Source organism: Rattus norvegicus, chromosome 4 (genome assembly GCF_021556685.1).
Source record: "Rattus norvegicus strain SHRSP/BbbUtx chromosome 4, alternate assembly SHRSP_T2T, whole genome shotgun sequence".
Lineage (NCBI taxonomy): Eukaryota > Metazoa > Chordata > Mammalia > Rodentia > Muridae > Rattus > Rattus norvegicus.
This window is the reverse complement of record NC_141537.1, coordinates 15,715,383-15,743,265: the sequence shown is the minus strand read 5'-3', so window position 1 is coordinate 15,743,265 and position 27,883 is coordinate 15,715,383. Positions and strand designations below refer to the sequence as shown.

The 27,883-nt window shown below is 39.8% G+C and overlaps 1 protein-coding gene across 14 annotated transcripts in view; it reads left to right on the top strand.

Moving 5' to 3' along the window:
• The window catches only part of Magi2 (membrane associated guanylate kinase, WW and PDZ domain containing 2), a 1,487,762-nt gene that overhangs the window by 974,888 nt on the left and 484,991 nt on the right, over window positions 1–27,883 (top strand). For all 14 annotated transcript variants that reach the window (NM_053621.2, XM_087655501.1, XM_087655502.1 and 11 more), the window contains 1 exon segment: window positions 16,134–16,349. In NM_053621.2, coding sequence (NP_446073.2) covers window positions 16,134–16,349 — 216 coding nt within the window.

The following is a 27,883-nucleotide window of genomic DNA, read 5'->3' as shown; positions in this document are numbered from 1 at the left end:
AATAATATGATTTCAATTTTATTTACAGCAGAATAAAATATCATAATTGTGTGTGTGTGTGTGTGTGTGTGTGTGTGTGTACATTTTCTTCAACCAGTTTTCTGAGTACCTTAGCTGTTCCCTAGCTTCTAGCTTGACTGTTATAAATAGAGAATCAATAAGCATTGATCTGCAGCCCTCTCAGTTGTATGCTGACTCATAATTCATATACTATATATCATATTCTATATAATGTTGCCCATCCACCTAGTAGTTGGATTTTAACTTTTTGAAGAACTCTTATATCCGTGTGTTAAATTACCTCTCCTCTGTTAGTGTCTAGAGTTTACTTTTCTTTTCGTCTGGATGGCAGCTCCTCTGACCAGGCTGAGATGCAATCTCGGTGTTCTAACTTGTAGTTCCCTGGTGTCCACGTTAAGTACTTTTACAAATATTTACATTTGAATTTCTTACTTTGAGAACTATCTGTTCAATACTATTGAGTGAATGATTTTTTAGCGTTTAATGTTTGACTTTTAAAAAACCCTTATGGCTGCCAAAGACCTTCCTTCATTTTATAGGTTGTCTCTTTGCTCTGTCGATTTTGTTGTTTTTGTTTTGTTTTGTTTTGTTTTGTTTTTGCTGTGTAGATTACTTTCAATTTCATTAGGAACCATTTATTATAATTCTTAGAATTAAAAATTCTAATTTGGTCCTTTATATCAAGTCCTTGATTTTGTGTCTATCTAGAAATTCTTGGTTCTTTTCTCTAGCGTTTTCAAAGCTGAAAGGTATTATATTAAGGGCTTTGATTCATTTCTATTTGACTCTTCTGTAGGGTGATACGTAAAGAAATTGTTTCATTTTTATATGTGTATATCCAGTTTTCTACTGCCCTATTTGCTAAAGGGATGTATTCCCCACAAAGGATGATTTCATTCCCCAAATGGATGGCCAAAGATGAGATGAATCACTATATAGGTTGACTTCTATGTCTGATGATATATCCCATTGGTTTTGTGGCTTTTGGAATACCTTTGTGTCATGTCTTTGTTGTTGCCATGGTTACTATAGTTTATTACTCGGCTTCTTTCAGTTATTGCTTTTTCTGCTTAGAATTGCTTTGGCTACTCAAATTCTTTTGTGCATTCACATGAATTTGAGAGTAAATTTTTGTTCCATGTCTGTGAAGAATCTCATTAGAATTTTGATAGGGATTGCTTTGAATCCGTAGATCCTTTTCTACAATCTGACCACTTTTTGAAATATTAATTTTTATTTTCATTGCAATTCATTTATACTTTAATTAATTAAAATACTAATTAGAATGTTCTGTCAATCTATGAGCATGGAAGGTACTTCTATATGTTCATGTTTTCCTCAACTTTTCCTTAAGTTTCTTAAAACTTTCATTGTAGACGGCAGGATCGTTCTCTAGGTGAGACATCGTGTACTATGTAAGTGTTGAGAACCAGCTGAACACTAACAAGAATGCACACGTTCATTCCTGGCTGAAGATGGGACTAGTTGCTTTAGGTCCACCATATTTGTTTTCCTTGTCAACTCTTGGGTGGATTCTATGCATTGCTATTTTAGTGTCTAATTCATTAATTTCTGACCTAGGAGTTATTATTGCTCAACCTATAACTCTTTTAGAGTTCGTCATTTTCTCTCTTCTCCTGTAATGTTGTTTCCTGTTAGGTTATTTATTTGAGGTCACTTTGAATTTCTAATATCATCATACTTGTAAGCATTCCTCTTAAAAATGCCTTAGGTGTATCCCAAATTTCCAGTAAGTTCTGCCATCATTTCATTTGATTTTGGAAGTTTTTAATTCCTTCCCTGACTTTTCTGTTTTTCTTTCTTTTCTTTTTTTTTTTTCCTTATTTTTTTTTTGGAAATCTGAAGAATTTTTAATTCCTTTTATATACACTAAACCACTTTATCACCATTTAAGCTTTCACTTGCATTAACCTTAAAACACCTTCTTAAATCCTAAAGCACTTTCTTTGTTTTTATTATTAATCATTCCATTCATTTACATCTCAAATGATATACCACTTTCAGGTTACCCCCTCCACCAACCCCCTATCCCATGAGATCCCACTTCCGGGTTACCCCTCGGCCATTCTCCCCATCCCAAATCTACCCTTTCCCCTCCTCTTTGCCTGTATAAGAGTGTTCCCCCACCCACCCACACTCTCCCTCTGCACCCTGACCACTCTAGCATCCCCCTACACTGGGGCATCAAGTCTTCTTTGGGACCAACGACCAACCTCCAATTGCAGTCAGACAAGGCCATCCTCTGCTATATATCTATCTGGAGCAATGGATCTCTCCAGGTACACTCTTTGGTTGGTGCTCTAGACTCTGGGGGAACTGGGTGTTCAGGCCAGCCTATGTTGTTCTTCCAAGGGGGTTGCAATCCCCCTCTCTCCTCCAATCCTTCTGCCAGTTCCCCCACCAGGTTCCCTGAGCTCAGTCTGATGGTTGGTTCCAAGCATCCCTATCTGCATCGGTCAGTGGCTGGCTGGACCTCCCATGCCTGCCATGCGAGGTTCTTGTCAGCAAGGGCCTCTTGACCACAACAACAGTGTTAGGTTTGGTGTCTGCAGATATGATGGAACCTTAGGTAAGGCAGTCCCCAGTTGGCCCTTCCTTCAGGTGGGGCAGTCCCTTATTAGCGCTTCCTTCAGGCTCTGTTCCATTTTTTTGTCCCTGTTCTCTCTTTGAACAGGAACATTTCTGGCTTAAAAACTTTAAGATAGGTTGGTGGCCCCATTTCTCCACCAGGAGCTGTGCCTATCTACTGGAGGTGGTCTCCACAGGTTCTGTTACCCACTTCTCTCTGCATTTCGGCTAAAGTCATCCCTGTTAGATCCTGGGAACCTCACGTTTCCCTGGTGTCTAGGACCCTCCGGTGACTAGCCCCAGTTTCTTATCCCCCTGCTATATATTTTTGTTCGATTTCCTGACCCTCTGTACCTCTCTCACGTCTCTTCCAGACCCTGATTCTGCCACCCTTTTTTCCTCTCCCTCCTTTCTCCCTTCCCAGTCCCCCTTTCCCTCCACCTCCCACGATTGTTTCCCCCTCAAAGCAAGACTGAAGCATCCACAGGGGGTCTTCCTTCCTTCTATGATCCATATGGTCTGTGGGTTGTATTATGGGCACTGTGAACTTTGGGGCTAATATCCACTTATTATTGAATGTCTGGGGTTACCTCACACAGGATGATATTTTCTAGTTTCATTCATTTGCCCATGAATTTCATGAAGTCATTGTCAATAGACCTATGATATAATAAAGGCACCAAACCTTTAGTTCAATGGGACCACGGGGCCGAGATCAGAACTAAACTCATAGAATATCCATTCCGTGCAGTTGCAGCTGAAAAGTTCCTAAGCCCTAGAGAAAGAAATGAGCATCTAAATAAAAAGGGCATTTAAAACCCAATATATACATAACCAAAATTGAGCTTCTCCACAAATTTTGTAGTCAATGTAACAAAAATGCAGACGAATAAATACTACAAGCTGTGAGGGGAAAATGCTAATTCAGTTACAAAGGAAAACATATCAGAATAACATCAGATTGCTTGTTAAAAGCATTCTAAAATCCTGGAACATATGGAAAGATGTGTTTCATGACTTCACAGTAAACAGCTGCCTAACAAGGTTGCTATATCTAGCACAATTCTCTTGAATTGATGCAGAAATAAGGACTTTTGTGACACGAACCAAGGCCCTTTATGATTAGTCTTGCTTGGCAGCAATTCACTTTCATGACTTCTTAAGCCTCTTAAGACTCTTCTTGGTGTTCTCAAACTATAACCACGTGATTTGATCAGAATAACCACTTTCATCATTATTTCACTAATATCCTTCATCTCAAAGGGGACCTCATTCAGTTTCCATTGACTGGGTCAACCAGGGAGGGGCTCACTACCCCTGGTGTCATTTGAACTTTCATCTCACTAAGAAGATTATTGCTATCATGTCCAGTGCTGTCCTAGGCGTTTACACTGATTTTTATCTTTATTTCCATCTACTTTTACTAATTATAGATATAATCCCATGCTACTAGACTCTTGTAGTTTTTACTGTAAAAGAAGTTTTAAATTACAATATTGTGTACCTGGAAGCATCATTTTGACTTATTCTCATTGCAAAACTTATTACTCAGTGTTTTGCTTCTTTCCTGTGGATTAAATTTTAACATTTAGCATCAATGTCAAACTTATAAGTCATCTATATTCAAACGAGCCAAATGTCAAGCTTTTCAAAGCCAGATATAACGTGTGGCTATTATGTTGTTGTAGTGCAAACACCAAGTGTAAACACCAAGATTAGGTGTTGCTGTGGGACAGTATTTACCTCAGGATCCTAATAGAATTTTTCAACCTTAAAACAAGGGATATGAACAACTTCCTTCTCCTAATTATTCTCTTTATTTTCTGTTTATTCAAAAAGTTTCTCAAATCCAGTGTCTTTACATGGACAAGGCAAGTACTCTAACATCGAGCTCATTCCAATTCCTCTGCCTTGTTTGTTTGTTCATTGTTTTGACCTACATAGTTCTTCTTCTACACATGAACTCAATTATTTTTTTGTAATGAAAAATTCATTCTTAGGCCTTTATTATAAAATGATAGGAATGGTATAAAAGGGAAAATACTAGTAAGAAGTTATGTAGTAGAGCCTGGTATATCTACATAAAATATATATCTTTGAAGTGTTGATAGTTGGTTACTGGTTTATACAACATAAAATTTTATTAGTGCTGATAGCATTTTCCTTATTATGAGATTGATTTTCATAGACAGTATGTATATTGGTGCAGGTTTGTGAAGGATCATGGAGGAAAAGCCTTTGTGTAGATTCTAAAACCTCATGGTTTCCTTTTTTTTAGGGTCACTTGTGGTTTTTTTTTTCTTTTGTTATTGTACATAAGTAATATTTCCTCCCTGTAAATTGCTGCTCAGTTTAGCTACACCTTGTGGTTAAAGAGAGATCACAGGTGGTCACAGTGGACATGTCTCTCTAAAAACATGGAGAGAATTTCAAGTGGCACATTTACAAAAATATAAACTTGAAATTTTTCAGTGTGGCCTTCAAGAAAGTAATGGTATGTTGGGGGGATAGACTTTGGAACGTTCTAGCTCACCCACAAAGATGCATGCAAATGAAAGCCTTGTGATGAAAATAGAAAGCCTTAACCCACACCCAGTTTCGGAGAAGGGAATGTGCAGAGAAGTAAAAGATGGATTCAAATCAGTTATCTATATTTATCTTAAGGGAGTCTATGATTCGAGGTTCTAAAGTAATTGAAATTTTTGCGTTTGGCTTGTTTTATTCTTTTTGACATGGAGGCAAATATAACTGTTCCCATTACATTATTTATTTTTTCATTACAGAATTTCAGAAATGGAAGTATTTTGGGACAGAACTCAGTCTTTAATTTCACAAATCAGAGAACTGAAGTTCAGAGCAATTTAATGTGGCAACTAAGGTCATTCAGGATGCTAGTAGTAGAAACGCTCCCACAATATTCTCATAAACAGGCAAGCAGGCAGACAGACAGACAAATAGACATAGATGTGGACATAGACATGAACATACATAAAGAAATACACAGAACTCTTTCTCTTATGCCAAACTACAGAACATCTCCATTCCACAAGCAAAAGTAACATTCGTTTTTATTGTTTCTGAAACTTTTATTACCAGCCGAAGATTAGAGATTTAATATTTGACAGATTTCTTTAGTCATTAACCAACCATCTACATACAACTAATGAAAAATGCCCCCCCCAGGGATTGATGTTATGAATGACAAAATGAAGCCTGGGTGGTCTCCTAATGTGTTACTATTACAGCTAATGGCACCACAGAGAGGTGAACACGTGACAGACCATAAATGTTGCATAGGAAATGTAATATTGTTCTAGAAATATCCAGTTCCTCTAACAATTTTTGAAGACAGACATGTAATTAAGATAATTAATTCTGAAATCTGCTAAGACTGGTTAAAAATTCCATTACTATTTCACTGAAATTTTGTTTCTACTTTCTTATTTGTGCAGCGTGGCTATAGAAGCAATTTCTTTTACTCATCAACCCACTAGCCATGAGAAAATATCTTCAATAATATGGATGAATAGGGCTCTACTTAAAACATTTGCATGTAAAATTGTTATTAATTGAAATTATAAACTATTTCATTCTCAATGCTGTTTGACAAAAATATTTCCAGATATCCTGCTTATGTTCCCGGAAGTAATTGCCACTTCTTCTCTGTCTAACAAACACACCCACGATGATTTGAAACCGCCAAGAGCTCTTCTGAGAAGTATAATTCACCAGTTTTTGACTAGCTGCTTTCCAAATTCAGTGATCAACCTTTGCGAGTAGAGTTAGTAATGCTGTTGAAATTGAAGTATTATGGAACTGTTTTGTACTCATTGATATGCTAATTTAAATTGAGGTCAGAGTGCTAAAGTTGTAATTTAGCAAAGCACAGAAGAAGGTAACATAATATCTAAAATCAGACAGAAAATGAAAAATTTAACCAGCAATGTCGACTTACTCCTGACATCTCAGTACTCGGGAAGTAGAGAAAGTAAGATTTCATGTTCAAGGCCAGCCTTTGTGGTAAAGCAAGTTTATGGTCAACCTAGGCTGGGTGAGGCACAAGCTGAAAAAGAAATAAAGGGAAGAAAGAACAGCATTGTTGTCTGAGGAGAGTGTGAGGTGTGAGTCTAGAAGACAAATGGGAGGCTCGGATGAAGCTCTGCTTCTGCTGGACACTCTTACCCTTCCCTGTGGAGGCTGAAGTCAGGGCGCACCATTGACCTCATCCACGACAGGAAGGAGGGCTACTTGTGAGAGTCAGCAACGTGAGTTACAAATCAGTTATAAAGAACATCTGTTAGTCCCATTTATAAACAGAGTCGGGTCATGTGCATGTGAAGATTATTGTTTGAAACACTCTTTCAGGTTTTGTATTCGCAGTGTCACCTACATCCTGCTATTAAATTTAAAAGGGAAAACTTTAAGTTGAGGTAAAATTGATGGCCAAGAAGTAGGACACAAGAGTTTCGCCAAGGAAAGCACATCTTCTATTTCGTGTGGTTTTACATGTTCTCCAGACAGCAAAGCAACTGGAGAAGGTTCCACTGGTGTAGCATCACCTGAGATCATTGTCACGATTTGGGACTTAGCTTGACGAGACCTTTCAAAATCCTGATTGGCAAGTCACTGCTCCTAAGAAAACTGGGTTTCTCGAGTAATAACGTGGAGCCTGTTTCGTTTTTCAGTGATGGGAGTTTCCAGGACTGCATTGTAGACACCAGGCCAGCTTTTGAACGTAGACACTGAATCCACAAAGTGATGATAGTATAAACTTTACACTGTGTTTTAGATACACAGTATGGAAAAGGTAAACAGTGGCTTTAATAGCTTCGTATTAGGGGGCTGGAGAGATGGCTCAGCGGTTAAGAGCACTGACTGCTCTTCCAGAGGTCCTGAGTTCAATTCCCAGCAACCACATGGTGGCTCACAACCATCTGTAATGGGATCCGATGCCCTCTTCTGGTGTGTCTGAAGACAGCTACAGTGTACTCATATACATAAATAAATAATGTTTAAAAAATAACTATTATTACATGTTGAAATGCTGTCTTGATAATTACTAGATAATGTAAATTAGTAAAATTATTTTCACATTTGAGCATTTTGCAATGAAAATACCTTAATTTTAAATTATATGCATATCTCATATCTGGATCACTTTTTTTTACAAAATATTCTTATAAGTGGTTTAATATCATTTCAGTAGAAAATGCCTGGGAACTGTGCTTTTGCTTCTCCATATAATTGTAAAAATTCAAGTGATTTCTCTCGAAAGATGTACATGTGGCATTGTACTTGCATTCCTGACTTCTTTTCATTATTCGAGGCTTTTCTGTCACAATTTCTTTGTTATGTCATGTGCCTCACTTATGAAATTTTCTTAAATTTTTTATATTACCAAAAGAAAAGCTTCCACAAAGGAAATAGTATCTGATATCCTCTACATGAATGAACTGTCACCCTAGGCTGTCTGGAGCTGTCTATCTGGTAAATGTAACAAGTATTTGTTCCCATGGACTGACATAAACACATGCATGTGCATTACAAGAAGCCACTGAGTCCTTAGGTCTGCATGATGTATGCACAGTTCAGAGGGCGGTAAAAGGCCAAGCTGGGCTTCAGAATGCATGGCACCACACGTATGCTAGTACGGATCCAGAATTATGCAATTCTTACTTGACATCCATGTACTGGGATTATGAATTATTTCACAGAACAATTTGAGTCTAGATGTAAAGCAGCATGTTCAGATTTTCTGTAGTCACGTGTACTCGATGCAGAGTTTTCAAAATTGTTTTGGTACTGGTCATAATATACTATTTTGAATGCTATTCCCATTTGTAACATGTGGAAGAAAGATGTTTAAGAGAAACGACCCTCATTTAATTCCCTGCTGCCTATATGTCACATGGTTAGAAAATGATATGGTAGATTTTTTTCAGTCCCAAATCTGAACATGAGATAGTTTGTAACTTCAAAGATAGTTTTTAAAGGGCATTTTTTAACAGTTTAAACATTTATGCAACAAATACGTATCATATGTCAAATGGATCTAACAAACATCTATAGGACATTCCATCTAAATATAAAAGAGCACAATTTCTTCATACGTATTCTCCAAAACCAATTATATATGAGAACATAAAGCAAGTCTCGGCCAGTTTAAGACAAGTTGAAATAACATACGACTGACCACAAGGACTAAAGCTTTCAACAACAGAAATGCAGAACAGACACAAATTCGAACCGGTTAGCAAGACGCTACTGAGGGAATTAAGAGAGGAACATTGTCAATTCTGGAACTGAGTGAAAAATGAAAACAAAACATGCCAAAATTAGTGGAATACCACGAAGTCAGACTTTTTCTTTAGAGATACTTTCATATTTATTTTATACAAATATACTTTTATCCTCCCACATCTATATTTCTGTTTTTGTGACTAGCAATAATATCTAGGACTACCTAGATATCAAAACCGCAACCAAAAATGGATAGTTTCATACCCCATTCAGGCACAGCTTGGTTCCTGCAGACAGGGCGAATACAATGGTTATGTAGCCTTTCTTTCTTTGTTTGTTTTTTTAAATCGAGTATTTCTTATTTACATTTCAAGTATTATTCCCTTTCCCAGTTTCCTGTCTATAAGTCCCCTAGCCCCTCCCCCTTCCTGTCTATAAGCCCCTCCCCTTCAATCCCCCTTACCCCATCCCTCGCCCCCAACATTCCCCTAAAAGGCATTCTGAAGTGAGCCTTATTGACTCACTTTCTAGTACGTTATACAATTAGGGAACTTGACTATGCTGGTACTGTAGCTCTCCTTACTTGCTGACTGTAGCCATATGACTGTAATTCTTCCTGTTCCTGACATAACTTTTGCTGATCTGGGTACAACTTTTAACCCAGTCTTCATTACTAGCTTATGGTAAGCATGTCTTGAAGTTTTAAGTTTGTATCCATAACCAGTTGTGAAAATCCAAGTTTCTGGTGTGAATTAGAATAATTGTTTATTATGCTTGGGCGGGCTTTTTCATATTCGAACCTGCAAGTATGAACCTCCTTGTTTAGTATCAGAGACAAATCATCCAGACACCATTGAGAAAGCCAATTATCAATCTAGTTTTCCATTTGTAAAACTGAGATGGGTTCCCTAACAACTGATCCCCTTCACAGAGGCTGGTCCTCCAGTCCAGTGGATCCTAGTGGTGGTCTGACTAGTGCTGTGGATGGTGCTTTAGTCCCTGTAGGGGTCCAGATTTCTTCTAGTGAGCCATCATTCAAAATTGGTTTTCTCTGGTTAGCAAAACTGGAAGGAAAACACTGAGGATATAGAGCAATGTGTGTGTGTGTGTGTGTGTGTGTGTGTGTGTGTGTGTGTAGACTAATGTATGAGGTATCTTGAAGGAAAAAATAGAAAATTCATAAATTTGACCTCTACTTGAGTTCCTTGATCTACATTTTTATGCAAATGCTACATGTTATTATATACTCCGAGTACTGCAACAATGAAATTGACACCCCAATCTACAATTTAAAGTGAAAAATTAACCAAATTATGTTTCGATCACGGTGCGTGATTTATGTAGTGAGGAATGTTAGGAAAAGTGCTTCTGGGTGTTCACTGTGCTTCTGGGCTTCTAACAGCAGAATTTAACAGCGTAGCAAGTGTGCTGCTTCCAGCAAGGAGCATCCTGGTTTCTACTACTATTACGCCAGAACAGCATGAGATGAACTGGTTTCTTGTTTCTTTTCCCACACTGGCCTTACCAGTAAGATGTTGTGAAAAAACAAAAAAAAAGATGGCAACCTTCACTTAACATCATCAGACTAAGGGCTCTGTCAAAAGGTTGTCTTGTCAGATGCAGAAAAGGCAAACATTCTGTGGTGCTCCTCGGGTATTGGCCTGTTACTGAGAAAGCTATTTTCCTCTCATCTGGATGATTGCAGAATGGATCTGGCCATAGTGGATTAGGGCTCGGCTTTGCAAACCCTTCTAGAATCCAGTTGAGTTCCCAACCAGGTAGTGTGTCTCTGCCCTACTGTCTTTGTAAAAAAATGAGCTGAAGCTGCCAAGCGTCCATGGGCATTCAGTAAATATTTAATGAAATAAGCACATTGTTGGCATTTTATATTCTGACCCTTTAATTCCCATTTTATCTCATTTCACTCTTTTGCACCCACATTTTTACAGGTTAAAACAGTATTGATACATAAATGTTTAGATGAGAAATCAATTGATTTCCTTACACAATTGTCACATTTATTTTCCAGCCATTGATTAAATAAGACTATGCAAATTTACAGATATTCGTGTGGGGCAGAATCAAGGGAACGATTGTACATAACACTTTGTGATCATAGCAAATTAGGGGACTTGCTTTCACAGTTCATTTAGATGGCTGCTGTGGAGAGCATTCTTCACAAAGACTGCCACTGACTAGCGGCCCGGATAGCTGGTGTCCCCCGTATCCTTTTCCCAGAGTGTACACACACTTAATTTTAGGTGAGAGAAGAAATAAAAGCAAACTTGCCTTTCTCCTTTGGAGTAGATACTCTGCTCACCAACCTTGGCTTTGAAAAAAAATTGCTTCACGACTCTTTTCCTGCTAAAGGACATGAAGTATTCTTGTCATAGTGACAAAATAGAATAGTTGTAAAATTCTGAAATTAAGCAGGTATAGCTTTACTGCTTCCTTTATATATAACGGGCAGGGAACCATGCATTTCTTAGAGCCTCATAGATGTTCAAGGTAAATGGATGCCGAGTACCGACCAGATCTCCACAGTTTACACTGATACGTGCTATTTCATTATGACAAATATTACCATTGATCTCCGCAATCACACTACGAATAAGTCATCATGACGCACATTTGAATGAAGAATTCATAGGCAGAAAGTGTCCAGCTCTAGAAACTGTACTGGCGGTCTTGCCAAGAATTATAGTTAAGGTGGTTGTAGTTGTTTTATAAAAAAAATGTTTCTTTTAAGACATAAATCTCATCATGTTACCCGTACTGGTCTTGAACTTATTGGCCCAAGCAGTCCTCCTCCTCAGCCTTCTGATGGCAGAGACAGCCAAGGCACTCACAGCACTGTGCCCAGTGTGTAGTTGCCTCTGTGACTAGTCATTTTAACCAGACCAAACTAAGCATCTAAAGAGGCAGGCTTGGGGGGCACAGAATTCAATGTTAAATTTATTTCACCGGAAACTATGTCATATTTTGAGGGGTTTATTTGCGCTTTGGGAGTAGAGGTTCTCTTAACACTGGTAATATTCATAAAGGCCCTTCATTTGTAGCAGAATAATCCTGAATTGTTCTTAATTGGATTAAGCATAATTGCTTAATTTTTTTCTGAAGACATAGTGCTTTGTTTTCTCAAAGGCTCTTTTTTTCATTGCATATGGATTTTATGAACTTATTATAGAGTCATTTCAGTGGCTTAGCTCCACAGCTGTCCAGACGATCCTCACTATTAGTCTAGGTTCCTCTTAAGCAATACAATAAAACTCCCGGCTTGGTGTATATGTTCTTCTCCATGAATGTTATCTGTCTAGTGTGGTAAAGTGTGAAGATTATTTTGTTACCTTTTGCAAGCTGGTATTTTTCTAACAATGAGAATCTTAACACCTTAACTAATGGTTCCACATCCATAAGCTCGTGAGCATTTAAACTCACATAAAATTTCATAAGACCAGTAACGGAAGAATGTTGCTATGTAATTTACAATCATACCACCACGCCAATAGATGTAATTATTTAATAATATAAATTCAGTGAGATCTAGTGTTTAATATTTTAGCCTGTCTATGCATTTATTTCTAATTACTAAGAAGCGATTTGCCTATGAATATAACTTAAAGATACACAGAAAAAAAATTCTGAAGCCAAATATGTTTTCTTAGTACTGTATATATCTAAGAGCGTCCATTATAGCAGACACCATATAAAATCATATTGTTCAGTGAGCTAGGCAAGAGCTTCCTCCCATTTTGGCATTGCGTCTAGTTGATAAGTATATATTGAAATTTCCCAGAAGGTGCTTAGAATTTCGCTTGCCATTAAGAATGCTGAAATACAAGTTTATTGAGTACATACATCTACTATTTTTAGTCGAGCCTCTCTAAAGTTTTCATTTAGTTGAAATGCTGCAAATCAGCCTTAACCCCTAACATCATGTATGTCATCCTCTCAGACGCCTGTTTCAAGAGTCCCCCATGTAGAAGAAGCACTTAAGAAAGCACCTTTTCTGAATTGTCTGAGTGTGTATGAGTAAGCAGGACAGCATGATCGGCATGGTTGCCCTTCACAGCATCCTCACAATTCATCCCAGCCTAGGGCTCCAGCCCTATTAAAACCAATGCATTTTTACAGTTTACGAAGCTCCTCTCCATTCGCACCAGCTTTATCTTAAGGACAACTTGTAGAGAAAGCATTTGTTATATCTGCCTTACTGTCTGTGCAGAGCACAGAGAGAAGATAGGGTGAAGAAAGGGCTCTGCCTTTGCGGTCGAGTTCCCTAAAGGAATTGAGCCAGCAGAAACATTTACATAGCTGTAAGAGAGGAGCTATTCGATTGGCTAAAGCAGCTGCTATATAATGTACAGGCTGGGGATCTGGAAAGCCAATAGCTGATGAGTCCAAGAAGTTGAAAGCTTCCAAACGAGGAGTTTCGAATCCCAGAAGCCTTAGGAGCAATCTGTGGGGTTGACGGTCTGAAGCACCGGAAGCAGATCTGCACGTGACAGGAGCGGCCATATGGGAACTCCCTAGGCAAACCCGGAGCAGTGTGTACTTCCGGCTCCTTCTTTCCTCCCACTGTTGTTTACCTGAGCCCTGAGCTTGCTGATCAGAAAGACCCACATCGAGGTTGGGTCCCTTCAGTTGTTCACCTGCCAATCACCTCACCCTGATCTGTGAGTCAACTTATAATTGTTTTGAGTTGACAGCCAAGTTCAGTCATCGCCAGATCCCTCTTCTGAAATCAAAGTAAAACAGGCCTTTTTTCTGCCATGGCCTCTGCTCACTCACCTCTCACACTACCTCCCCACCCCCCACCTCCGTGGGGATGCTCAGCCAATGGCAGCTCTGCTACGTGACTTCCCTAGATGTGGGCAAATCAAAGGCGCTGAGCAGAGTCTGAACTTCTTTCCCTCAGAGGCAGTTTGTCACATAGGTCAAGACAGATCTTCATTATAATGAGGACCTAAAGGCCCGGAGGCTTAGCCAATAGCCTTTCCTTCCCAGACACTCTTCCATGCAAAAGGTGTTTAATCTCAGGCTCACTCTGAGAAGTGGGGTACGGTTTTACTCATCCACCTGCCACCATAGACTGCCTCTTTTCATGGGATCCTCCATGGGGAGCCATAGAGAAGCCCTTCACCTAAGGAGCTGCTGCCTAATCTCTCACAGAAGGCCTCCCTGCGCTCCCAGCTCCCAGCCGTGGCTGCCACCAATTCCAAGCCCACCACCCCATCCAGCAGAAGACTCTCCAAGTGGAACCACCTGGATCATCTGCTCTCTTTTCCCCCTCAGCCTCAGGCTATGTCCAGCCCTGTGGGTCCCCACTCAGTTCTCAGCTCTTCCTGGCATACCATGGGTGCTTGGATGCCCAAGAGCCTGAGAGTCAGATGCCCAGGCCTCCTTGCAGGCCTGGGTCCAGAGCTGGCTCCAACTGTGTTCTACACTCATCCCCAGAGCTGTGTCCCGCAGCTTCTCACAGCTCTGCGGTGGTGTGGGATGAGCTCGGTGAAATTTCCTGAATTCTCCCTTCCCAAGCAGACACAGGACCCCAATCCTACTAGACACTGTGTCTTTGACTTTAAGAGCTGTTTCTTCACATTAGGGTGCTTTCCTAGATGATTTCAGTAACCTATGCAGATAGGTGGCTGTACTCCCTTTCTTGTCTCCTTACAGAATTTGGTTCATGTTCCATTACAATGCTTACGTGTTTGATGTCAATTTTGATCTTCTATAGCAGGTCATTGAGCATCTTATAAGATAAACTCTTACTGCACTCATCACAGTTTCTCAAACATGCAAAGGAGCGCTTTGATGCACAGTCAATACCAATAAAGACTTTGATAACTGATTCCAGAACAATTACTCCGTTAACCACACACACCAACATGTGTGTGAAAATGTAGCTAAAATTTGAAAGCAATTTCTCAAATTAACACCTATGTTCTTTGCTAATCACAATTTTGAACATTCTAAATAAAATAATTTCTCTTGAACATGCAGAGGCAAACGTGTACTTGAATTATTCAACAGACATTTATCACATGCCCCTTATATGCCACCTTTTTACTATAGAAATAAGTATGATTTTAAGAGGTGAAAATTGGGTGTGGATATGATCCAAGCACATGAAACTCACATATGAATATTAAGTAACATGTTAAAAAATAAGTGTGTTCTAGGCTTCACACAAATAATGAAATCTCACTGACTGAGGAGGAAGGAGAATTATCTCACAGCCCAGATACTGGAGCTCTGAGAACTGGGCAATGATAACCTTAATGGGAATGAGAGGAGCATCTTACTTTCTGCAGCTAAGGGAACCGTGGACCTGGCCTGGAGGCAGCTAGGCAGGACAATAGCCAGAGTCCTCCTCAAGAGACAAACAGTGTCCTTTGCCCTTGCAGAATGATGTGAGATGTGAAAATTAGAACAAACCCAAAGTTTGCCTTTACTCTCCATGATTAACATTCTCTTTTAAAAGGCTTAAATAGATTTGAAGACTTAGTATGAAGCTGGCTTAAAATGATTTGAAATCAATTACATGCCATCCGAAAGCAATGTGTAGTTTCTAACTTGGAAGCTCAATACATTAATGTTGTTGTATAAATATAAAAATAATAGAGTAACAGTGTCTTTTACCCCTCTACCTCTGTACCGTGGTGCCCTGATATCTGCTAGATTATCTTGGCGGAAACACATCCCAGCCGCACACTTTCCTACACTCAAACCCTCACATAAAAGAACACACAACACAATAATCTTAGATCCAATTGGTAAGATATAATTGCCCACTTAAACACACAAAGCCCAGTACCATCCATCCCTTGAGAACATTAATAACAACCTGTAAATACACAGAGCAGAATCTTAACATCACCTGCCATCTTGTCCTGCCACGGCTTCTCAGCCCCTCTCCTCCACCCTGTCTCCTCCTCTCTCCCCTAGTCTCTTCCTCTTCCTTCAAACTTCTCTCCCGCCCATCCTTCCTTCTCCTCCAATGACAGGCCTCCTTCTATCCTGTACCTGCCTCACCTGTGACATCATCCTACACATTAAAACACACAAAGATGCTAATTAGCACGGGGCCTTGATCTTACCCATTAAAGCACAGTAAGATAGAAATAAAGATATGTAATATGTGCTTCCAAAGCCACATATGTGAAATGTGTGAATTGGTAGATGAATAGAATACAAATGTATATAATTTTGGCTCTTGAAACACCACCCACCCACCTGTGGGAGAAAGATTTGACCATAGACTCTTTGGATATCTGTTGCAGACAACTATTACGGCACTCCAAAGCCTCCAGCTGAACCAGCACCATTATTATTAAATGTAACAGATCAGATACTCCCGGGAGCTACTCCAAGTGCTGAGGGGAAGCGGAAAAGAAATAAGTCTGTGACCAACATGGAGAAAGCAAGTATAGAGCCACCGGAGGAGGAGGAGGAAGAAAGGCCTGTGGTCAACGGAAATGGCGTCGTCATAACACCAGGTCAGTCTTTCACAGTCTTTACGAGATAAGCAGCTGCTGGTTACATTTTCACATCTTTAAGACATATTTCCCTGTGTTTGTTTATAGCATGTACATTTTTCTAGTCTTTTATAATATAAAGTGTATTGTTCTAAGTTTGAGTATGTGTGTGGTGGGGTGTACACACACAGTTGTGTTTACAAAGAGAAGATTGTGATGTCACATAGAATAGAAAAGATATGATTCTTTGTTGCTGTTAGTTTCTTGAGGTACAAGGAGTATATGTGTAAGCCCTCATACAAGCTAGGCAAGGACCCCCACTGTCACACTACATTCCTCTCACCCCTTAGAATATAATTCCCATATTCACATTATTAACTCCAATTTTGGAGTGTTTATTCAAAATCCTAAATTTGCAAACAAAAAAATTGTTTGTTTTGTTAAAGTTTATAAGCATCCAAATTAGGCTTATTGTTTATAGACCTACAGAATATAATTTTAAGACTCGGACTATATTTTACCCATAGATACATCCTAGTGCTTCTTAAAACAATCAAGTTGACAGCCAAAACCGTCATTACAGCATCTGTCTTTAAATACGTCAAGGTCTGAGTCTTGGTGCTTTATTCAGCTGCCACAACCATCTACAGACAACCAAACGGGCACTGTAGTCTTTCATTCTCGTTTTATATCACTTGGTGTCTTCACAAACAGCGTTTTCCAAATTTAAACCTATGCTATTATTGTTTCTTTGTTTTGTTGTTGCTTGGCATATTTGTTTGGTTTATCACTGTGTAGCCCAGACTGCCCTGGCACTCACTGCGGGTCCCAGGAGAGCTTCAAACCGTGAGGGCATTTGTCTCGACTGCCTTGTGCTAGGGTCCTAGACGTGGCCACTACATCTGGCTTTGTCTTCTAGTCTTTCAAAAGATAAAGGCAAGTGCACGCAAGTCTATTTTAAAATACATACTTTTAGAGATGAAAGCGCCAAAGCACCCGGACGTTGAAAATACCAAAATAAATAGACAAGTAGATGTCATTCTTTCCAGTGGTCAGATTCTTCAGAAACGTGAATTCCCAGAAACTTTAGTAGATGGATTTCTTGGACTTTCTTTTTTCACATACGTTACTTGCTATAGTGATTCACTATTCCCTGATAGCTTTCTCTCGTCAGCTATGAGTCAGTCCAGGGCAAAGAATTAGAAGTGCACATAGACTTTAAAAGCAGTTCAGTCGCTCTGTTAACACACACACACACACACACACACACACACACACACACACACAATGCCTGGAGGAGCAGCTCATGAGAGCTTCCCAACAAAGGGAATACAGTATGTGGGCACAGAGCTGCCTTTTCCAGGCTCCCAAGCCTGCAATTAGTGCAGATGAACTGCATCTCCCAGAGAGCAAACAGAGTGTCCCTTATGTGATCTCTGAGTGTCCTCAGCGATGATCTCAGTTCACCGTTGGGGACCTGCGTCCCAGTGCTGTGCCGCTTGGCAAGTTGGCTGTGCATGCCCCATCAGTCCTGGTGCTGTGAATGAGGCCCTGTCAGTCTCGGAAGAATGATGTCCTCCGCAGTGAATCTCGCTGTTTTCCTGTGAATAATGCCCCACTCTGAAACGGCCACAGCGCCTCTCCCCTGCCTAGTTTTATGTGAGTTCACAGAGGCTGTGGTTTGTGTATGCACTCAGATCTTTCTCTGTTTTTTTTTTATCCCCTTTTGTTTTGGTTTCCTGACATGACTTAATTTTATGGTTTGGTCCCAAATGCTACACTTGGTTTTGTCTCCCCGTTGCCTGGCAGGGTTCGAAAAGGGAAATGGGTAAAATTCTAGGACTGTATCAAAGTATAATTCCACTTATAAAGGACATTCTATCTTTAAAAGATTACATGGAAGTTCAAACTGCCCTAAGATAAAGTACTTAGGTATCCAGATGTGACCGCAAGTCAACAAGAGGGCTACTTCAGACTTGGTTCTGAACCACAAGCAGTGAGCTCTCGCACACTGTAAGCATGTAGAATTGGGACAGCCTTCGGAACCATCCTTTTATACCAAGGCAGACTCACTTTTCAGTCAATGTGAAAGCAATGCCTGTATAAGACCTCTTCTGGCTCTCACATGGATTCATTGTTTTCAAGAACTTTCCTCAGCTCCTGTGAAGTGTTTTTGGACTTCTCAGCAGGGCAGTGGGGGAGGGGAGGGGGCGGGGAGGGGGCAGGGAGGGGGCAGGGAGGAGACAGGTCGGGGGCGTTGCAATTTGTATATATGAGAGAGATTTGATACATGACTGGAAAATGCAGGACAAGAGTCAGCAGAACTCCAGAGTTGCTCAGAGTCTAAAGTGTTCCTAAACCAAAGGTATTTGCTCTCTCCATCCTGATGTTTATCTGTCTGTTTGTGTGCCTTGTGCTTCCTGACTCTTGGAGTCTGCTTTGTCCTCAGCCATGGCTCTACGCACTCACAGCTGAGTGCTCACCTTTCTCTCAGAAGAGGGGCTTCTCTAGAGAACGCTTGCCTAAGCACTATGCCCTTTTCTTCTTGTCCTCATCAAAAAATACCTCAATTCGATTTTGACCTTAAAGAGAAGCCCTCCATATTACCAAAGTGAAGACCGAATAAAGAGCCACCACCTCTGTCTCACAGCCCTTGAAGCACCAGGAGTTGAGGTCGTGTTTCAAACAATACTGTTCTGATTTTCCCCAAAATTTTAAAGGCAAGCTTTAAGATGTATTACAAGTGCAAATCTTGTCTTATTTCATATCTCGCTATGGCTCTTGGATATTTCCAGTCTGTGTATTAACTGTTATCACCTTGAAGTTTGTTGAGGATTCAGGGGACTTGTTCCTGTGTGATAAATGTCTCTCAGATTCATTACATTTCAAAAATCACAAAGCACACACAACTTCACAGCCATGAGGACTATTCCTCACGTTATCTCATTCTACCGTTATTAAAGTAAAGGAAGGAATTTATTAATTAAGGCAGCTCTCCTCCCCTGTTAATGGAACATAATTTCCTCTGTTAGCGTTCTCTAGTGATTCTTTTCCGCTTCATTTTATATATTCCTGAGGTACCTTTCCTTGTCATTTTTCACTCAAAAACTTTGAATATTCTAGTTTCATAATTTCTATTCTATTCTTGTATTGTATACAATATATCAATTTTGGACTTTAGATTTAGATGCAATGTAATTTTAAAGCATTAAGTCTACCTTTTCAAGTAATTCATATTTCGCTGACTGGCCTCCTGAGCAGAAAAGACACAATTTTCTTTTAAATGGTAAGAAACCGTGTCTTTACAGAATTGGGACTTTATACTTCCTCAATTAATTCATGATTTTTAAAAAATCAGAAACACACTAAACCATGGCATTAACTTTCCCATGTTCTAGCATGTTCTGGTTTGTATTTCTATCCTGACCTCAAATAAATGGAAACATCGGTCAGCAGCTCAAAAAGGATTGATTTTTCTAATAACAGATACACTTTCCCTCTCTCACTCACACACGTACATACACATGCATATCCTGACATAACACTTACATACATACATACTCACACATACATACTCTTACATATATATATATATATATACTCAAGCCCACACACATACACATATAGACTCACATAAACGCATTACATGCACATACACACACAAACCCTTATATATACGTACACAGACATTCACACATACACACAAGCACACATGTGTGCACATGCACCCCTAAATAGCTGTTTCAGTACTTTATTATCTCATATTTTGAAGAATTTATAATTCAGTTATGTGTACTTATTAAAAACAAATTACAGTAGTAGTTGCCGATGGTTCAACTGTCAACCCTGATGTGTTAACGCTTGTACAGTAGGGTGTGATTCCAGTTCTGAGTATGTCTGCATCCAGCCCTGAAGGGAAAAGTCCACTCAACTCAATTAAAATGTTGGATCAATAGAATGAATTTCTTAATGAGAATGTTTAGGTTCTCAAGAAACTCAAGACATCTTCAAACCCTACAGTGTCCACTACCACGGCTAGTTCCATAAAGGAGCAGAAACCATGGTGGGAAAAGTCAGTTCCAGGGAGACTTGTGGCAAAGAAGGCTAGAGTGGTGATGAAATAAAAGCTGGGGAGCTGTGCCTCTGGCTCTGCTGTCTGGATCCTTAAAGGTGCTGATGTGACAACAACTTCAGCGCCCAGCAGCTGCCTCTGGAGCCCGAGAAAAATGGGGAGAAAGATAGAGGCCTTAGGGAAAATGTGTAGTTTCTCCAGATTATTATTTTTCCCCTTTAATTGACCCTATTACATATATTGACTGGACAGGACATTGGGAGGGGCTCAGTTTACAAACTACTTTTAATGTTACTTTTCCATATGTCTTTTTAGACTTGCGTTAGTTTTCTTAAAACTACTTAAAGAACTAAAACTTAGGAAATTGTCAACACCTCTTGTTTCTGTAGGTAGAATTCATTTTAAATTTAACAACCAAAGATAGTATTCCAGGCAGTAACACTGTATGCATATGCAACAGCTACTGAGCAGGAAAGGTGTTCTAGTACCTTCCTGTCCTGGACACATCCTAGACTGGGCACACACTCATCTCCACACTTTAACAGATATAAACTTCCCAGGTCATCTAACACAATTCCTATAAATTGAACTCTATAGCTTCTTGCAGAGAAGAATGTCTGTTACTCTCCGCAAACTACTAAATATAAAATAATAATTTCTAAAATCCAAATTGTTCTCCTTTTCCAATAAACTAGAAGCATATTCCTTTTCAAAATATTTATCACCCATGTTTACTTACAAAGTGTGTAAGAAGATGAAGAGAAAAGAGATTGAATTTAATGAACTTGGTCACATGGCAATAGAAATACAAACCACAGAGCTTTTCTGCAGAGTAAAATAAATTTTGGAAATATATATGGTTGCTAGTTTCAGTAACTCTCAAATCAACAGTCTTTTCTCTGGTTTCAAAAAGCTCAGCGCTTCCCTCCCCTCCACCCCCTACCACACACACACACTTCACAGTGTAGCTTCTGCTTTACATGAAACTCATGTGTCATGTGTCAGGGTTCTTCTTGGCTATTCTCGGTTGTCAACTTGACTGCATCTGGAAATAGCTGAAACCAAATGGCTGGGGACACCTGTGAGAGATTTTTTTTGTTTCCTAATTAAATCCTTCGAAGTGGGAAGACCTACTTCTAATCCAGATCGTTTGAGGTGGGAAAATTCACTTTACTTTGAGCACAGCTTCTAGATTTTGGTACCAGAAGTGGTTCTAAAGCGACAGAATTATAAGGATACATTTTTAAAGTGTCTGGAATAGGCATTCCAATTTGCAACACCTCCAGTCATTGAATCCTGTCCTGGGGGCTCAAAGAGTACTGAAAGCTCTTCGTGTGGAATATTCTACAAACGTGGGGAGGCAAATGCACTTGGTTATCTTGACTCTCCTATTGTGAGAGGAAACAGATTTCATGACTCTGTGTATCAGCATTTTTAACAATTTGTGGAAAAACAAGGGAAATGATGCTGCTGGCCAGTTTTCTTTTAGCATCTCTGGATAAACTGACAGAGAAAAAGAATGATCACTGTAATGAAAAATATTTAACCATCTAGCATCTCAACAATGGACAACAATGGACTCAATGATGAAATTGACAGGCTCCAGATGTACGTGAACAGTCTAAAGGACTCTGTGTGTGACCTGGAAGAAATTCTCCTCTCCAGAGCTCAAGTTGTGTAAAATCAAATGGAAGCCTTCATTATAGGGCTGGCTGAATTACAGGGGAAATGGAAGTCCCAGGCTTGGAAGGTGTCCTGGTTTAAAATAAGGACATTAGTTGGTATAGAATGGGATCATGTGACAGGATAGGGAAGTGTGGGAGGACCGTACTGAAGTGGAGAACTTTGACGTCTCAGATTCTCACACTGTCTCTACCCTCAGCAGACGTTGTACTTTCCACACAGACGTCCTAATATTGCCTTTTCCACCTTTGAGGAAATTAATCCATCATTATCTACTAAGCCAGCAGTGAATTTCTCCAAAGAAGATGCCAGGCAAGACAATACTAATAGCCCTTAGGGCCTACCAATAGGTGCCTCTAGAACTATAACAAGACTCAAGGCAAATCAGACTCCTAGAAGAGTGATAGAAAGTGCAGTATGAGAGGAACTGTGCTGCACTACTAAGGAGCTTAATGAATTTGCTGATCCATTTCAGCAGAAGTCTGGGGGAAACGTGTGGGAATGCATTTTAAGGGTATGGGATAACCATGGAGGAAGGAAATAAAACTAGTTATTGATATGAACCCACTGAGTGGTTATCACAAAATTGAAAAGGGTGTCAAAAGTTTGTTTGAATGGTTAGATGAAGCATTTTCCCAAAGTAGGCTTACTAAAAAGAAGTTAAAGATGCCTGATAACCCTTGGCTTGGTGTTGAGGGAGAAATTTTAAGGCTCAAGTAAAGTGTAATGCTAGAGTGGCTACGTGTGCAAACCTGATGCTATGAAACCCAAGGTACTGAGAGAGGCACCAGCACATTTGAAGAACTTTGATGTCACTTTTTCTTATTCTAGACCTTAGGGTAGGAGAAATTGCTGCTCAGTTGGATGAATTAAATACCATGGGTTTAATAGGACCAGGTGACAGAACTGAATCACCAAAGGCAAATTGATTGTAGTTACCTTAATGGGCAGCATAGACCAAACAGTGTCCATAATGGTCAATGGCCTGACACCATCCTAGTCAGCACAGGCAAAATGAATTTTATGGTGGCATGACTCGTATGAACATTCAATATTGGCTAATCAATCGTAGTGTTTCCAGTAATTAAATAGATAAGAACCCACTGGAAACTTTTATTCACCGGATGTAAGTATCATCTCAGAGGCTTACTACCTCTGTCTTCAAACTTAAGGTCTAGTCCTGCAAGCTTCTGGCCTCCATGCAATCTAATCCAGGCCTAGAATGGCTTTAGCCTCTGAGATTTGCTGCTGAATAAGCTCACCCTTCCTATTTCTTTCTGAGCTCTGACTGGCTTGCTCAACTCAGCTGTCCTGGCTCAAACTCCTCTCCAAGCTGACTTATTCAATCAGGCTTTTCTTTCATCCTCTGAGTTGTTCTGCTAGGCCTTAAACCAATTCTAATTGTCTGACTCCTTATTCTCCGGCTTGTTCTGTCTTTACCTGTGTCTAGGTTGTTCTTTCTTCAATCTGTCTCTGTGAAATTCTCCTGGTAAAACTGCCTTCTCCCTGTCTGTGCTGCTTCTACTCTCCCTGTCAACTCTACTGCACTGCTCTTTACAATCTCTACTGTACTCCTGTACTGTACTCTCTTCCTTCTGTACTGTCTGTCTTTTTTTTTTTTAACTTGAGTATTTCTTATATACATTTCGAGTGTTATTCCCTTTCCCGGTTTCCGGGCAAACATCCCCCTCCCCCCTCCCCTTCCTTATGGGTGTTCCCCTCCCAACCCTCCCCCCATTGCCGCCCTCCCCCCATAGACTAGTTCACTGGGGGTTCAGTCTTAGCAGGACCCAGGGCTTCCCCTTCCACTGGTGCTCTTACTAGGATATTCATTGCTACCTATGGGGTCAGAGTCCAGGGTCAGTCCATGTATAGTCTTTAGGTAGTGGCTTAGTCCCTGGAAGCTCTGGTTGCTTGGCATTGTTGTACTTTTGGGGTCTCGAGCCCCTTCAAGCTCTTCCAGTTCTTTCTCTGATTCCTTCAACAGGGGACCTATTCTCAGTTCAGTGGTTTGCTGCTGGCATTCGCCTATGTATTTGCTGTATTCTGGCTGTGTCTCTCAGGAGCGATCTACATCCGGCTCCTGTCGGTCTGCACTTCTTTGCTTCATCCATCTTGTCTAATTGGGTGGCTGTATATGTATGGGCCACATGTGGGGCAGGCTCTGAATGGGTGTTCCTTCAGTCTCTGTTTTAATCTTTGCCTCTCCCTTCCCTGCCAAGGGTATTCTTTTTCCTCATTTAAAGAAGGAGTGAAGCATTCACATTTTGATCCTCCATCTTGAGTTTCGTTTGTTCTAGGGATCTAGGGTAATTCAAGCATTTGGGCTAATAGCCACTTATCAATGAGTGCATACCATGTATGTCTTTCTGTGATTGGGTTAGCTCAGTCAGGATGATATTTTCCAGTTCCAACCATTTGCCTACGAATTTCATAAACTCGTTGTTTTTGATAGCTGAGTAATATTCCATTGTGTAGATGTACCACATTTTCTGTATCCATTCCTCTGTTGAAGGGCATCTGGGTTCTTTCCAGCTTCTGGCTATTATAAATAAGGCTGCGATGAACATAGTGGAGCACGTGTCTCTTTTATATGTTGAGGCATCTTTTGGGTATATGCCCAAGAGAGGTATAGCTGGATCCTCAGGCAGTTCAATGTCCAATTTTCTGAGGAACCTCCAGACTGATTTCCAGAATGGTTTTACCAGTCTGCAATCCCACCAACAATGGAGGAGTGTTCCTCTTTCTCCACATCCTCGCCAGCATCTGCTGTCACCTGAGTTTTTGATCTTAGCCATTCTCACTGGTGTGAGGTGAAATCTCAGGGTTGTTTTGATTTGCATTTCCCTTATGACTAAAGATGTTGAACATTTCTTTAGGTGTTTCTCAGCCATTCGGCATTCCTCGGCTGTGAATTCTTTGTTTAGCTCTGAACCCCATTTTTTAATAGGGTTATTTGTTTCCCTGCGGTCTAACTTCTTGAGTTCTTTGTATATTTTGGATATAAGGCCTCTATCTGTTGTAGGATTGGTAAAGATCTTTTCCCAATCTGTTGGTTGCCGTTTTGTCCTAACCACAGTGTCCTTTGCCTTACAGAAGCTTTGCAGTTTTATGAGATCCCATTTGTCGATTCTTGATCTTAGAGCATAAGCCATTGGTGTTTTGTTCAGGAAATTTTTTCCAGTGCCTATGTGTTCCAGATGCTTCCCTAGTTTTTCTTCTATTAGTTTGAGTGTGTCTGGTTTGATGTGGAGGTCCTTGATCCACTTGGACTTAAGCTTTGTACAGGGTGATAAGCATGGATCGATTTGCATTCTTCTACATGTTGCCCTCCAGTTGAACCAGCACCATTTGCTGAAAATGCTATCTTTTTTCCATTGGATGGTTTTGGCTCCTTTGTCAAAAATCAAGTGACCATAGGTGTGTGGGTTCATTTCTGGGTCTTCAATTCTATTCCATTGGTCTATCTGTCTGTCTCTGTACCAATACCATGCAGTTTTTATCACTATTGCTCTGTAATACTGCTTGAGTTCAGGGATAGTGATTCCCCCTGAAGTCCTTTTATTGTTGAGGATAGCTTTAGCTATCCTGGGTTTTTTGTTATTCCAGATGAATTTGCAAATTGTTCTGTCTAACTCTTTGAAGAATTGGATTGGTATTTTGATGGGGATTGCATTGAATCTGTAGATTGCTTTTGGTAAAATGGCCATTTTTACTATATTAATCCTGCCAATCCATGAGCATGGGAGATCTTTCCATCTTCTGAGGTCTTCTTCAATTTCTTTCCTCAGTGTCTTGAAGTTCTTATTGTACAGATCTTTTACTTGCTTGGTTAAAGTCACACCGAGGTACTTTACATTATTTGGGTCTATTATGAAGGGTGTCGTTTCTCTCATTTCTTTCTCGGCTTGTTTCTCTTTTGTATAGAGGAAGGCAACTGATTTATTTGAGTTAATTTTATACCCAGCCACTTTGCTGAAGTTGTTTATCAGCTTTAGTAGTTCTCTGGTGGAACTTTTGGGATCACTTAAATATACTATCATGTCATCTGCAAATAGTGATATTTTGACCTCTTCTTTTCCGATCTGTATCCACTTGATCTCCTTTTGTTGTCTGATTGCTCTGGCTAGAACTTCAAGAACTATATTGAATAAGTAGGGAGAGAGTGGGCAGCCTTGTCTAGTCCCTGATTTTAGTGGGATTGCTTCAAGTTTCTCTCCATTTAGTTTAATGTTAGCAACTGGTTTGCTGTATATGGCTTTTACTATGTTCAGGTATGGGCCTTGAATTCCTATTCTTTCCAGGACTTTTATCATGAAGGGGTGTTGAATTTTGTCAAATGCTTTCTCAGCATCTAATGAAATGATCATGTGGTTCTGTTCTTTCAGTTTGTTTATGTAATGGATCACGTTGATGGTTTTCCGTATATTAAACCATCCCTGCATGCCTGGGATGAAGCCTACTTGATCATGGTGGATGATTGTTTTGATGTGCTCTTGAATTCGGTTTGCCAGAATTTTATTGAGTATTTTTGCCTCGATATTCATAAGGGAAATTGGTCTGAAGTTCTCTTTCTTTGTTGGGTCTTTGTGTGGTTTAGGTATAAGAGTAATTGTGGCTTCGTAGAAGGAATTCGGTAGGGCTCCATCTGTTTCAATTTTGTGGAATAGTTTGGATAATATTGGTATGAGGTCTTCTATGAAGGTTTGATAGAATTCTGCACTAAACCCGTCTGGACCTGGGCTCTTTTTGGTTGGGAGACCTTTAATGACTGCTTCTATTTCCTTAGGAGTTATGGGGTTGTTTAACTGGTTTATCTGTTCCTGATTTAACTTCGATACCTGGTATCTGTCTAGGAAATTGTCCATTTCCTGAAGATTTTCAAATTTTGTTGAATATAGGTTTTTATAGTAAGATCTGATGATTTTTTGAATTTCCTCTGAATCTGTAGTTATGTCTCCCTTTTCATTTCTGATTTTGTTAATTTGGACGCACTCTCTGTGTCCTCTCGTTAGTCTGGCTAAGGGTTTATCTATCTTGTTGATTTTCTCAAAGAACCAACTTTTGGTTCTGTTGATTCTTTCTATGGTCCTTTTTGTTTCTACTTGGTTGATTTCAGCTCTGAGTTTGATTATTTCCTGCCTTCTACTCCTCCTGGGTGTATTTGCTTCTTTTTGTTCTAGAGCTTTTAGGTGTGCTGTCAAGCTGCTGACATATGCTCTTTCCTGTTTCTTTCTGCAGGCACTCAGCGCTATGAGTTTTCCTCTTAGCACAGCTTTCATTGTGTCCCATAAGTTTGGGTATGTTCTACCTTCATTTTCATTAAATTCTAAAAAGTTTTTAATTTCTTTCTTTATTTCTTCCTTGACCAGGTTATCATTGAGTAGAGCATTGTTCAATTTCCACGTATATGTGGGCATTCTTCCCTTATTGTTATTGAAGACCAGTTTTAGGCCGTGGTGGTCCGATAGCACGCATGGGATTATTTCTATCTTTCTGTACCTGTTGAGGCCAGTTTTTTGACCAATTATATGGTCAATTTTGGAGAAAGTACCATGAGGAGCTGAGAAGAAGGTATATCCTTTTGCTTTAGGATAGAATGTTCTATAAATATCCGTTAAGTCCATTTGGCTCATGACTTCTCTTAGTCTGTCGACATCACTGTTTAATTTCTGTTTCCATGATCTGTCCATTGATGAGAGTGGTGTGTTGAAATCTCCCACTATTATTGTGTGAGGTGCAATGTGTGTTTTGAGCTTTAGTAAGGTTTCTTTTATGTATGTAGGTGCCCTTGTATTTG